The sequence below is a fragment of the Chamaea fasciata genome, unplaced genomic scaffold (genome assembly GCF_029207755.1).
Source record: "Chamaea fasciata isolate MVZ Bird 193981 ecotype frontalis unplaced genomic scaffold, bChaFas1.0.hap1 SCAF_6, whole genome shotgun sequence".
NCBI classification, from domain to species: Eukaryota; Metazoa; Chordata; class Aves; order Passeriformes; family Sylviidae; genus Chamaea; species Chamaea fasciata.
The window spans coordinates 59,367,941-59,382,107 of record NW_027094091.1 but is presented as its reverse complement, the minus strand read 5'-3'; the positions used below and the strand labels follow the sequence as shown (position 1 = coordinate 59,382,107).

At 37.5% G+C, this 14,167-nt stretch overlaps 1 protein-coding gene across 1 annotated transcript in view; it reads left to right on the top strand.

Moving 5' to 3' along the window:
• ARHGAP10 (Rho GTPase activating protein 10) overlaps nt 1-14,167 on the top strand; it is a 138,993-nt gene that overhangs the window by 54,775 nt on the left and 70,051 nt on the right. Inside the window, exons 5-10 of the mRNA XM_066186506.1 lie at nt 1,408-1,509; nt 4,433-4,543; nt 6,598-6,702; nt 10,287-10,416; nt 11,707-11,813; nt 13,451-13,545. Of these exons, the coding sequence (XP_066042603.1) occupies nt 1,408-1,509; nt 4,433-4,543; nt 6,598-6,702; nt 10,287-10,416; nt 11,707-11,813; nt 13,451-13,545 (650 nt within the window). The remainder of the gene's footprint in view (nt 1-1,407; nt 1,510-4,432; nt 4,544-6,597; nt 6,703-10,286; nt 10,417-11,706; nt 11,814-13,450; nt 13,546-14,167) is intronic.

Below are 14,167 nucleotides of genomic sequence, written 5' to 3'. Positions count from 1 at the left end.
TTTCTTTTTTTTTCTTTCCTCCTGGGAGCATTGAAATGTTCGCCACATCAATGGAAATTTTGCTAATATAAACACAAAGATTCAGCTCTTTCCCTGCACTCTTTGTTCCTAATTCCCCATATTGCATGCAAATAACATTCCCCATATATTGTCTCTAATCACCCTGATATTATATGCATATCTTCATGTTTCTCAGTTGATAAAAACTATTTTTAAAGACTCCTTTTTTTAAAGGAAATTCTGAGTCTCAGAGTGGGGAAAAAAAAATTGGTAGAAGTCCTTGCTGAGAAGCAATCCTAAACAGCCTCTTTAATGTAATGCCATCTTCAGAATCTAATGGTTCAGAGAACAAAACTGTGTGTCTCCTATAATATAGTATTACTCAAAATGAAAGGTTAAAAGAAGAAAAAAAGAGCAATTATGTCTGTAGAGTTTAACTAGGGATTTGGTTAGAATACATTTAAATGTGATTTCATATCTACAGATGAGGAAAAATATTATAATTGAAGTAGTATCCTTTTGATGAGTAAATGTTTCAGTTCTTGAATATGTACTTAGATACTTGATTTTACCTATTTGAGGTTAATTTTCAACTGCATTCAGATATACTAAAAATAGCTTCAAAACTGGTTGGTTGAATTCATGAATACTGATTTTTGCCTTAATTACACTGGAATTGAGGAATCAATTTGTTTTACAATATCTTCTACTAAATTAGATTCAGAAACTCATATTTCCTAAAAAAATGTAATGACTGTCCCTCTTCCAATACATTGCTTTTGGTGGTCAGAGAAATGGATTTGCATTGTGTAGATCATATTCATGCTTGTCTGTGAGAGTTTCTCTTTTGATACTATGATAATAAGTTTTATGGATGTTTCTTATTTTTATTGGGTTTTTGCATGGGCACAATAAAACTCTGGTAGAAATAGGAATTCGGCACAGAGGTTTTTGTTCAGCTTTAAAATGAAGAAATCCTATGGAGTATAGAGGTGTGTTTGCTTTGCAGTTTGAGCTGTTGGAACTTTTCCCTTGTCAATTTTAGAAAGGTTTTTTTTTCAGTGAAACTGATATTTCCATGTAGTGCCTTTTATTTATAAACAAGATGGTGTGGATGATGCCTGTAAGTAATGAAAAATGCAATAAATCATAAAGAGGTCAGGTTTTTTGCTTTTTAACCTAGAAGATGTAAGCATCTGTGTGATAAGCTACACCATAAGGATGTAATGGGATTTCATTTCAAGTTAGCCCTCAAATTAATTTTTAAAATGAGATGGAGCGTATTTTTGTCTGCTTACTGGAGCTATGATATTTTTTTCCCTTTGTTCCTGATGAACTAAAATTTTTAAAAAACAAAAATAGTACACTTTCATATTTACGTGGTTGCTACTTCGTTTCTTTGTCTAGGAGGAAAAGAAGAAGTTTGATAAAGAGACAGAGAAGAACTACAGTTTGTTAGAAAAACATTTGAATTTATCAGCTAAGAAGAAAGAGCTACAATTACAAGAGGTATTGTTGCCTGTCTTTTTTAATGCATGCTGTAGGCTTTGGAATAGGTAAATATACTTATGCAAATGCAGAAACAGCATTCTTAGTGGTAAAACAATCCTCATCTGGAAAGGTTGGTGAGAAAAGCAGTATTAGCTGAACTTAGTACCTCCACCATTTTCTGAATCAAGGGTTTTGTGTGTATTAAGCGCTGAGCACCATGTCATTTTTTTATATATAATTGAGGGAATAGTGAAGTGCAAACATACTGTGAAAAACTGCATTTTTTACAAGACTTTACCACTCATGTAATATGCATTGCATTGTCAGTATTGACTGAATGTACTGTGGTAACACTTCATGTAGAGGACAGCAAGAGTTTTATTCCCATATAAAGTGGGTTTGTCCTTTTTCTCGTGTTTTGAATATTTGTTTTGGGATTTTTTTTTGAGTAGTGCTATAAAAAGGTTTGTTGACAATTTATAACTGATAGATATGTTTTGCCTGACATTTCTTCTGTCTCTCTGGTTTATTATCATCATTAACTTATTTGTAATAGTTTTTATTTTTGGAGCAACAGCAAATAGTATGTGAGAAGACGGCTGGGAAATCTTGTAGAGACTTGATGTAGCCAGAAGGACTTCTTTTTCCTGATAAATGTAATTATGTCAGAATTATTAATGCTTAAACTGTAAAGAATCTTAATGTTTTCCTCAGGGATAATTCCTGTCCCTGCCCTCTACCCCATCCCAAATATTCTATGCCATTTTTCATAAAAAATGGTTAATATTACTGGCAAATTTACCCAGGAACTTCTCTACTCTTGAATTTCACTAACATGTCACTTCACTGTGCTGCATGTGCTACATAGACCCTCAAATATGTAAACAAGTGTCTTTTGGGAAGTTGAGTTGTCCCAGTGAAGTTACTGGGCATGGCTCATGTGTCAGGACCTGTACTTTTGTCAAATTGATCAGCTGCCAAAGAACTTGATGCAGAGAAGATGATAAAGGGCTGATTACGATCGCTTGATGAAATGGTTCTCCATATCAAATCTGAAATGAGACCTAACCTCGATGGAAAAACACATAATGCCTGTAAGAGGCATTTTGAAGCTTTATCAAATATAGCCTGAAGCTTCAGAGCATGTGTGAAGCCTCAAATGAGCAAATACATTTGTTTTAAATGTCCTTCGAAGTTTCCTGAGCAAAAGTTCTGTAATTCTTCTTCTCATTTGTGCATTTAATTTTGAAGTATAAATGTGTAAGCAGTTTAAAGAAAAAAGGCCCTTGCAGCACATTGTCAGAGGAAATGGGAAACAATTTCTTGAGAAATTGTTACTTAGAGAACAGTTGTATATAGTTGCATTATAATGTATATAATTTAGTTTTATTCATGTCTAGTTGTGTCAGTTCCTGTTTGGAGTAAATACTGCAGGGATAAATTTGACAAAAATTTGATGCAAAAGATGCCATGGTGTGGAATGTGTCTTAACATGAACACAACTTTTGACTCTCCTGGTGGTGGGATATTCCTGTAATTTCACTGAGGCACAGGGGGTGTCTTATTTTTCTCTTTGTTCAGCAGTACACAAGCTACAATGCAACTAGCTGGGTGCATGGGGAGGCTCATGTCTCAGAAAACTGAGAGACGTGATAATGTATTCAGGATTGTGTGGTGAGCCAGATGTCCTTGAGGATCCACTTCAGAGTCTCTTTCTAGGGTGTTGTGGTCCCTTCATGTATATATGGTTAGAAGCTTAGCTGATAACTCAAACAATTCCACAGTTTATAGGCTGACAACTCAAACAATTCCACAGTTTATGGGATGCATCAAAATGGCATGGCTTGTTGAAACACATTTGCTTACTGAAACATTTTTCAGGGATTTATTTATTTAATGGTGTTTGTGGTTATGCCCCTTTAACTGCTGACTGTTCTCCAGAACAGAGCAGTAAAGCCAAGCATGTCTTAAGGCAAAACTGTCTTAAAGCTAATTTGGCTTATCCTCTTAAAGCACAGCAGTCACTGTTCTGCCTGAAGGATGTAGTCTCAGTATTTAGGAGTCTGATAGAAAGTCTTGTCCTTTCACCTAACCCTTTCTCCTTTGGTAATTCACTGAAGAAGCATTTTGTATTATATTTGTGGGCAAAGACTAAGTGTTAGTTACTTAGAGTAACCTTTTCTTTAATGTATTTTAATAACAATTTCTATTACCAAATTTTAAGATTCACTTCAACGACTCTTACGTGTACCTTAAATAATAACTTCATAAAATAATAGGTACATGGTAGAAAGTGAAATATTTATATGCAGATGGATGTTCAGCATCAATATGGTGTTGGCATTTCTGCAAAGCTCTGCAAAATATCAGCTGCAGATAGGCTGCATTTTAAGATACTTGATGCAATGGGGAAACTTGGAGAGTGTTGTACCAATAAGTGAACTCTATTTCATTTCTTGCCAGTCAGAGTGAGCACAGGTGTGAGATGGGTACAACAGCATTCTGGCTATTTACAAGAGTTATTTAGGTTATAGGGTAAAACTTAGAACACCAGCGCTGCAGTTTTCAAAAATAACATTTTCTTCCTTAATTTGGTTGCAGAGACAATTTCCCCCTTTTCTAATGGAAAATGCTCTTAGCTCCCACTCTCTGTTTGGGCAGGTACCTTTGCAATGCTGTTAAAAGTTGGATTCCATGGAAAAGAAGCTTGAAGAGGTGTTGCTGGAATTTTTCTGAAACATCTAGCCTCATGATTAAAAACAACCTATGTTACCTAGTGCAAGGGAATTGCTGCAGCTGTTTAAAAGTAAAGAATGATCTATGTCTTAACAAATCCCTCAAATATGGTGAAAATTAACTGCTTGCCACTTAAGTGTATGTGTTATCCTGAAGCTGTCTGCAGAATGTCTGTGAAACTTAATGAGGTGTGCTCTGTGTGCAGGCAGATAACCAAGTGGAGCAGAACAGGAAACACTTCTACGAGCTGTCCCTTGAGTACGTGTGCAAGCTGCAGGAGATACAGGAGCGGAAGAAATTTGAGTGTGTGGAGCCTGTAAGTATCAGTGAATTCAGCCTACTCTACCTTCCATAAGGGATGGAGAAGGAATGCATTTGGACAAAAGCCAAGCTCTGCTTTCTGGTAAACACCACCAATTGCATGAGTTAGCAGAATTTAAACCAACTTGTTACATCTGCAGTGATTCCTAGTGCAGATAAACTTAGCCAGGCATGTCAAGTCTTACCTCAGCAAGAAGAGCTGATTTGAACTCACTGATGCTGATTTTCAGAAAATGTGTGAAACCTTTTGTTGTATTTCAGAAACCTTAATTCACATTGGGAGATAGAGTAGAGGACTCGAGAAGATGTTGGTGTCAGGATTCTTGCCTTGGGTTTTCTAAGCAGTGCAATGTTATTGCTGACTAATGTGAGGAATCTAATTTTACTTATGAAGGTTGGGCTTGGAGGCTTGCTAGTAAAGAACTGCAGATACAAATCAATTAGGAGGGTGCTGGGTAAGAAGCCCATTACTGGGTAGCCTGATATGTTTGATTTCACTTGCAATTGAATCTGTGCAGAAATCAAGGAGTTTAATTAAATTTTGGAGAAAATTGTGCATGCACTGATGAGACTTTCTTAAATCTATTAGAAGAACTGATTCTAAAATTTTCTTAAATGTACATTAACTTGTTATTTTAAATACAAATTTATCAAACAACAAGAGAACAGTAAGTGTAATGCTGAGAAGAAAGGGAGAATGGATTGTAGAAGCAACTACCATTCTCTCATGCTCTGAAGTCTGTGTTTTTGGGCCAAGCCTGTCCTTTTATTCTGATACAATTGCTATAATGTAATAATGAAAAAAAAAGTTTCAAATGGCCCTAATCAAAATAGCTGATCATTATTCAGCTAGTAAGAACTGTCTATTTTAATATAGATAATTCCTCTATGGAAAAAATTGCTAGAATATTTACGGCGGAATAAATTACCGCAATTATATTAGCATTGTTTATAGAATGGCAAAATGCTGTGAAAATAATGGTTGTCTGGAGATTTTTTTTTGGTGTAGATATGTTGGCTTTTTTCTTTAAAAAATATTTTTAAAAATATTTTTCTAAGCCTAAATAGCTTTGCATTTGGTTATTGTTTTCAGACCATTTGAAGTTTCCTCAGAGGCAGACTAGAGAAATGGGTCTTCAAATTATGTTCTTTCAACATGTCCCTTTCACATTTCTGAAAGCTCCTTCTGGATGAGGCTGAACTTTGTTGCCTAATTTGTACTTGAAGTTTACACTAGACTAGAAAGCTGAAATTATTTTGTGCCAAATTCTTATTTCCTTTTCCCTTAATAATACCTAAAATTTGTGGGGTTTTGCCTTTTTTGAAAAAGGTTTATTTGCTATATGACTTCAGACTTTTATTAAATACATTCTTTAGCTTGTTCCCTTTAGAGAGTTGTTCTTTTATGTCTCATATGCTTTGTTCCAGCACCCTGAACTAAACAGTAGAGTTACACAGGACTACACCTCATGCTGCTTCCAGTGTAGTACAACTTGTTTGTTCTTTTAAATTGAAATACTGATGTCAGCATATGCTAAGTGGGTCATTTGCTGGTTCTGACGGAAGGTCAGATCTGTGCACAAAAAGCAGCCATGGGGAAAGCTTCCTTCCTCCAGCAAACCCAGATGACTGATGTGAAAGTCATCTCCACGTGCTCATTAGCAGAGAGACGAATGAACAGGGAAATGGTGACTAAGAACCAGAATGATCATTACCTCCTTGTGCACAAATAAGTGTTCCAGACATCACTGGTATCAGAGCAGTTGTAGGAAAATGTTACATTGGAAAGTTTGGGAACACGGGATATACATTCCCTCTGGTCAAATGGAAAGTGGAGATCAGTCGTGAAATTCCGGAGACAGGACCATCCAAAATGTCTGTGCACGTAGATCATCATTTGGATTTAAATATTACTCATAAAATATAGGCATTAGTGGAAATTTATTTTCAAATAATCACTTTGTAATCTTTCCTAAAAAGCCCATGTGCAGCAATTGTATTGAAGAAAATGGAGTTTTTGTTCTAACAAGTCTTTTATTTCTGTTTCAGGTGCTGTCATTTTTTCAGGGTTTGTTCACTTTCTATCACCAAGGATATGAACTTGCTAAAGACTTCAATCATTACAAAATGGCCCTGCAGATAAATCTACAAAATGTAAGTCATGTCTACTTTTGTGAGTAAAATCATTTGCTGAAGTTGCTGCATGAGCAGTATCTTTATTGCCAATGCTTTGTTCCATGTGAGTGCATCGCCTCTGAATTTTGGGGATATGGTGCCATCTCCTGGATAACCAACCACATCACTGAACAAATCATCACTAATTTCAGCGAGTTCTTTGTAATTTCTAATAATACTGTAAAAAACAAGCATGAAGTAAAAGGCCTCCACTCCTTTCATTTATTTTTGAGACAGAAATAATGCAAGGTTTATTTAAAAACGAATGGAGTATGCTAAAAATGCGTGCAACACTAGATAATTCAGAGTACGAATAATGAAATAAAAAGTTTTCAGTGTTTTGGGTGTGCATTGAAATGGAGTATGTGGTGGCCACGTCTGAGGGTCATTTCCCTGTAGGGTTACATTATTCATAACTAAGAAAACGGAAGAAAAACAACTAGTCACAGCAGTGTAGAGTTTCTTTTGTTTTGCAGCAGCTCTTTCAGACAAGAACATCCCTGCTGGTTTGGGGTGCAGAACTGTGCAGGGAGATTTGGTGTTGGCACCAATGGTGTATCTGCCAAAATGATGTGTTCCTTCAAGGACGGGCAAACAGGGCCACCACTAGTTTAGTGTGCCCTCATCCCAAATCTCCCTGTGTGATCTGGATTGGGAGAGCAGGAAACAAGGTGAAGGCTGAAGTAGTGGGACTGACAGAGTCACTAGTCAGATGATCTGTTTGCTACCTTGAGATTTATGAAGCTTGCTCAGAGGAACTTGGGTGTGCCAGAGGCCATTTGGTAGGAAGCAAAGTACACAGCTTGCTGCAAACAGTCGGTTTCTGATAGTGCATTTGTTTTGTTGACCTCTGAGGGCATCTGGAATTAAGACACAGAAACTACTTCTTGGAGAGGACAGTCTGTTTTTAGAAATGGCTTAACTAGCAGGGAGGCAGAAGGGAGGATTACAGTTGTTGTAATGCACAGTGACGTGATTTGCGTGTCCAAATACCATTCCTTTAATTTTCTTCCTGTATGTTCAAGTGTCAACCTTCCTTTTGAGCTGTTGTTTGGTTTGAGAAGGGGAACTGATTAGTGGTAACTTCATCAGCAGACTTTTGTGGTAGAAGTCAGTGTTTGTGGGGGAAATGCTGGGCCAGATTTGCTTCTTCTGTGTGCTTAACAGAGTGAGGAGCAGCATAGAGAGGAACTGATGCCAGATGAAATGTGAGAGGGAAACTCTGATACAGTTTTGAAGAGATGGGTTTCAGAATACAGATGAAAAAGCGCCAGTGGAGTGATCTGAAGAAGTGATGAGCAGTAAGAAAGTAAGCTAATCTCAGCAGCTGCATTTTCAATTGACTGAATGTATCGCAGTGTGCCCCACCAAATTCTAAAGAGCTTGAGCTTCGCAGTTCAAGTTTTGTGAATAGATAGAGGCTGTAGAGAGAAGGCAGAACAAGGCTCAACAACTGTCCAAGGTAAAAGGAAAAATAGAAGGAAGCATTTGAAAAGATTGTGAGAGGACATGACACGTTGTCCTCTGTGCTCAAGATCAACAAGAGATCCCAAAGGAAAAATGAACAGCCTGTGGTGCAGCTGAGCTGCTGGCAGAACACTGGATTGATGTGTTAGTAATAGAAGGGTACAAGATCCAGTACAGACAGCCTAGCTGGATATGGAGAGTGATTTAAGTATAGCTGTAGTAGTTGCCTTTCCTTTCATTCAGGTTGTCTTTACTGTGAGAATTATCCTATGGATTTCCTCTCCACACCGTACCACAAACCCTGCTTTCCTCTCAACTGCTCATCTCCTTCCCTCAAATGAAAGAAAGAAAAAGACCAATCCCAGCCTTGTAGCCCAAGCTCTAGAAAGATGATTTTACTTAAAGTCATGCTATCTTGTATGCATGTCCTGGAGAAAAGAAAAAATAGGTGATGCTGCATTTTCGCTCTCAGAAAGCAAAATGACACATCAACGTGTATCTGGAACTATGTGCTTTCCTCAAAACACATATACCAGCTTGGATTTTAAAGTGTTTTTCAGTGTTTGCAGCTTGGACAGGTGCATATATAGAGAAAACCAGGTATTACCATGATCGTTTTGGTTTTATTTGCTCGTTGACCAATTACCAGTGTTTTTCAGGCCAAACCAGAGTTTCTTGTGTCAGGTATGAGCTACTCTGTTGTTTTGTGTAGTCCTGCCATCTAATTTTTGTGAGTGGCATGGTTACTTTCTGATTGTTCTTGCTAATATTCTGATAAATATTTCTCTTCTGGCCACTTGCAGACATTGGAATAAGTGACATTAAGGAATAATAATCAACTGGACTTCCGAGTTTTTTGGGGTTGTTTCTGCATGTTTTTGCTTGTGAGTGGTCAAAACATTAGGCACATATATAGTCTCAATCTGTATACATTGTTGATGACCTTCCTGACGCCTTATACCTCAGTTACCACAGGAAATCCTCTACTTCCTGACAACAAGTAAGAGTCTCATGAATTAAGCCAATATATGTAGTAATATTTTTCTAAGGAAATTTGAATATTCAAATTCATTCTGCACTCAGTATTTCACTTCTTTCTGAACAGGTCAGTGCATTGTTTTAGAAACCTACTCTGGCAGTCTTAGTGTGCTTTTCAGTCATAGCAGCTGAAATTTAAACCCCACATTGATTTTGAAGAAGATCAGAAAACTTTGAGAGTAAACACATACATGGAAACTGTGCACTGACTGTCCTAAAATGGCCTGGATCATTGTCTCCTTTTATAGTTATTTGTGGTGGATTGGCCCTGACTGGGTGCCAGAGGCTCACTAAAGCTGCTCTATCACTGCCCTCCTTAGCTGGAGAGTTTGTGGATCAAGAACAGGACAGGGAGACCAGTTACAGACCAATTAGAGGCAAAACAGACTTGACTGGGAGATTGCAGTTTAATTTCTTACCAGATTAGGGTAGGGTAATGAGAAATAAACCCCAAATCTTAAAGACACCTTTCCATCAGCCCTCCCTTTTTCCCTCAGTGGTGCAGGAGAAGGAGGGTTATGGTCAGTTCTTCACGTGATGCCTCTAGTGCTACTTCCTCCTCTGGGGGAAGACTCCTGACACTCTTCCCCTGTTCCAGCATGGGGTTTCTCCCACTTGAGACAGTTCTCCATGGACTTATCCACTGTCCACAGAGAATTCAGGGGAATCTCAGATCTGGCACCTGGAGCATCTTCTGCTCCTCCTTCTGCACGGACCTTGGGGTCTGCAGAGCTGTTCCTCTCACATATTCTCGCACCACTCGCTGTCTGCATTTGGCATTGTGTGGATTTTCCCTCTTAAATACATTATCCCAGAGGTTCTACTGTGGTCACTGATGGGCTCAGCCTTGGCCAATGGCTGGTCCGTCTTGGAACTATCTGACACTGGCTCCATGGGACACGGAGGAAACTTCTATCACCTTCTCATAGAGGCCCCCTCTGTAGTCCCCCACCACCAAAACCTTGCTGTGCAAACCCAGTAAGCGATTCCTATCAGCCAGGGAGAGCAAGTCTTCCTTCCACTCTCATTACCAAAGGATTTTTGTTGTCTCCTTTTAGACACGAAATCGTTTTGAAGGAACGAGGTCAGAGGTAGAGGAGCTCATGAACAAGATCAGAAGGAATCCTCAGGAACATAAAAGAGCGAATCACTTCACGATGGAAGGCTACCTCTATGTACAGGAAAAAAGTAAGCTGTACTTTTTATTCCACGGTATCCATATTGGGCATATGGGCAAGTCTTATCTCTACAGGTACATGAAGATGCAAAGAATTTGCAGTTGATTAAAGAGTCATCTAAGAATATTTCCAAAGTTTTCAACAGCATCATTACTGTGGCTCATAAAAAGAATATGGAACTGAAAATGTGTCAGTTTTTAGTAAGAGTGACTGAATTCAGGCAAATTTTGTTTGACCAAAGAATGGATTTAATCTTATTTTTAATCCCCTACTAATGACCTCCCCTACAACTGTCAAACATTTGTTGTCAGCCAGCAACATGAGTTGTCAAATTAGCCTCTGAAAATTTGGCTTGTTGAGTATGATGAAATTGAGTGTCATTTACGTGATTCATTGATACACTTTCATTACCTAATTGTGATGATAGGGTCAAAAAAAGCAGGCTATATGTTAGGTAGCTGGTGTTAAAATTCTTGCTGTGAAGGTGCATGTCGCATAAATCATATCCTGTCAACACTTCAAACAATTATAAATCTTTCTCACACTAGTAAAAAAGCCAAACGAGATGCAGAGCTCTTGTTGCTCAAGGAATGACAATTTATTGTAATTTATTATTTATTTTTCAGCATTTTGCATAAATCATATTTTTGCCCTTACAGAGTGAGAAGATTTACTTGCAGACCTATTCTGTAGGAAAAGTAAAGTAATAGAAGTGAGGACATACAAAGGGTCAGAATCCAAGTTTGAACAGTTAGCATTATGGTGCAAATCTCAGCAATACTATTTGCAGTAAGCTGGGCTCTAAAGTAAGTGTATTCTGTGTAGGATATACACTGACTAACAGGAGAGAGTTCTGGTGTCAGAAGTTGTGATCAGACCTTAATTAAGAGATTGTTTAGAACTTGCAACAGAGGAGTGATAATCTGTGGTTATTTAGCTTCAAGTTACCAGGTGTAAACCTAGCTTTCTATGTTCTGCTAAATAAAGTCTCAAGGGAAAAATTTACTTTATAGGGAAAAATCATCTTGTCTGTAGTGGCGAGAGAAAGATACATTAATAATTCTTTCCATTTGTCATTCAGCATAAGAGTGAAGTAGTGCAACATGCATCGGTTTTTAGAATAATAAGCTGTGGTTAACATTTGTATGATGTTGTATAATATTCTTAATTTCAACCTTTGCTTTAAATACTGCATTATTAGGAATTAAGTAGGGCTCTTAAGTATCTTTTTAGAAAGCAGGAGAGGAGAATGCAGAACCTGGAAAAAGTACATACTGTTTTTTGCCTTTGTGTTATGTAGGGCCTGCTCCCTTTGGTTCCAGTTGGGTGAAGCACTATTGCATGTACAGGAAAGAGACAAAGAAATTCTCCATGATCCCATTTGAACACAGATCAGGAGGGAAAGTTGTATGTATATTTATGTATTCTACTCTTACACTTGTTCTGTATTAAGATCAGAGAGTGTGTCAGATAAGATATGTCAAGTACTTTCCCCCTCTGCCCTCCTTGCCCCTTTCTTTCATCTTTCCTCATGCAATTCAGTCTGCCATTGAAGGACATTAACCTAAAGTAGTGGATGGATTAGTAGATAAGAATTCTCTGGACTTTTCAATGCTTCCTTTTAGAAGACCAGAGGACCTGGCACAGACAACATGCAATGTTTCATCATTTAGAATCCTGTTTGTCCATGAGGCCTTAAACTTGCTAAAGTATAAATCGGGAAAATATAACAGACCTAGAAATTTCTTTATTAAATGATTCAGTTAGAGTTTTCTTTTGGAGATTTAAATACTAGAAGTCGGACTAGAAAAGTGGATTTTCATAGGAATATGATTTGTACTGATAACTGAATGTAATTTCAGGTGTCTTTAAAAGCATCTGAAATATTCAAGACCCAAGACTTTGTTTATCTTTAAATGGCTTTAATTCTACTAAAATAGTTGGGAACTGATGGCACTCGTTACCTTGAAAGATGACACATTAAATGAATGTATTGATAGGGTAAAGCGCATTTTGTTGCAAGGAAAAAGGATATCTGAATCTGGAAACTATGGCTTGAGTCAATATGCCTGTAACTGCAGTACCCTGTCCTGTCTTCAAATTTGGTTAGAAAATCATGTTGTTGGAATTTTATCAAGTTATTATAACCTATTAGTTTCAGCAGAGGGGAGATGGCTTTCATAATTTTGAGGACTCAGTGTATTTACAAATATATTGAACTTGGAATAATTTTTCAAAAGCTTTGAAAAACCCGATGTGCTGAGAATTAGTGATATTTGGTTTCCTTAATCACTTCAGTACTTCTATGAGTTTTTTATCCTATTACTCTAATTGTAATAAGCTATTTTAGTATAGCATATCGTACGTGCGTCTGAGCACTCAGCATTCTAAAACACTTATGAAGCCATTTCTGCTGTATTAAAAGATCTCCCATTTGGAAACCCCTGCAGTTACTCCTTCAGTCACACCCTTCTATGTCTGGAGATGCTGAATAAGACAAGAAATAATTAAAATGTGCAGTTAATCCTGATTTAATCTGGTACAACTCAGCATTCACAGATGAGTTTGTGATTCCTGGGTAAAATAAGGTCCTGGTGTTGGTCTCGAAGAAAGGAGTTGGTTCTATAAGACATGGTACAGATAGTAAAGAACACTTCCTTTGTTCTAGTTAGTGTAGCCTTTACTATGGAAATCACTGTGGCTGACGTGAAATGGGAAAAGTCTCTTTGTGTGTTTATATTGTAACCAGTGCAAAATATTTTTGTTAGTTTAACTTACTGTGGGTCTGAGTCATTCTGTAAAGTACCAGCTAAAATGTACTCAATATTTTTGGATTTATATCCCAGAAATAACCATAGAATTTATGTTATTTTGTACAAAAGTGAACTCCCAACATGGGCGAATTCTTTTGCAAGTGTCAGTTTTCAATATAGCTTTTGCCATTTAATATAAATTTACCTTACTTGCCTTGTACATCTGGCTTACTGGAGCTTATAAAAACTTACAAAAACTGGGTCAAGCTTATAAAAACTTTCTTTTCACAGGGTGATGCAGAACTCTTTGTCCTTACATATTGTACCAAAAGAAATACAGATACAATAGACAGGCGATTCTGTTTTGACTTGGAAGCTTCAGACAGGTAAGCTTGTAAATCACAAAGAGTTCTTTTTAAGGAGTAGTTAAAACTACTGCAAAATTACTGTTGCGTTTTCTTCTGATTTCTTCAATCCTCAGGCAGAGTTCCAATGGGAATGGTCACTGGAGGGGCAGGCAAGCACTGCCATGGCTCACTGGGTTTTACCTCAGTGGTGTGTAGAAGAAGCAGAGAGGAACCAAACTGAGGTGTAGACATTGCCTGAGCTCCCATTAAAGAAAAGCACAGACAAAGTTAAGAGGAGCTATTAAGAGTTGTTATCATAGTGTAGAAACATGGCTTGAATTGAAGTGCATACAGCTATAGTGAAAGAATGCAGTAATAATGTATATAGGCATCACCATGTTGTGTCACAATTCTGCATTCCAAAATGTTGGGTTGCTGAGGAGATATGCTGGATTTTCAGACTGAAATAAAGTTATTGGGATTTTGAGGCTTTTTGTGCCTGGTATAATCATCCACTGCACTTTGAATGTTGTTGCCACTGTCTTTGAAGCACCTCTGCTGCTCTATTTCTAAAGAAAAGACTTGCTAATCTTTTTCTCTAAAGGATCTCAAAATTTGGTAAATATTGTCTTTCAACAGCATTTTGGTTTTCCTTCATTTA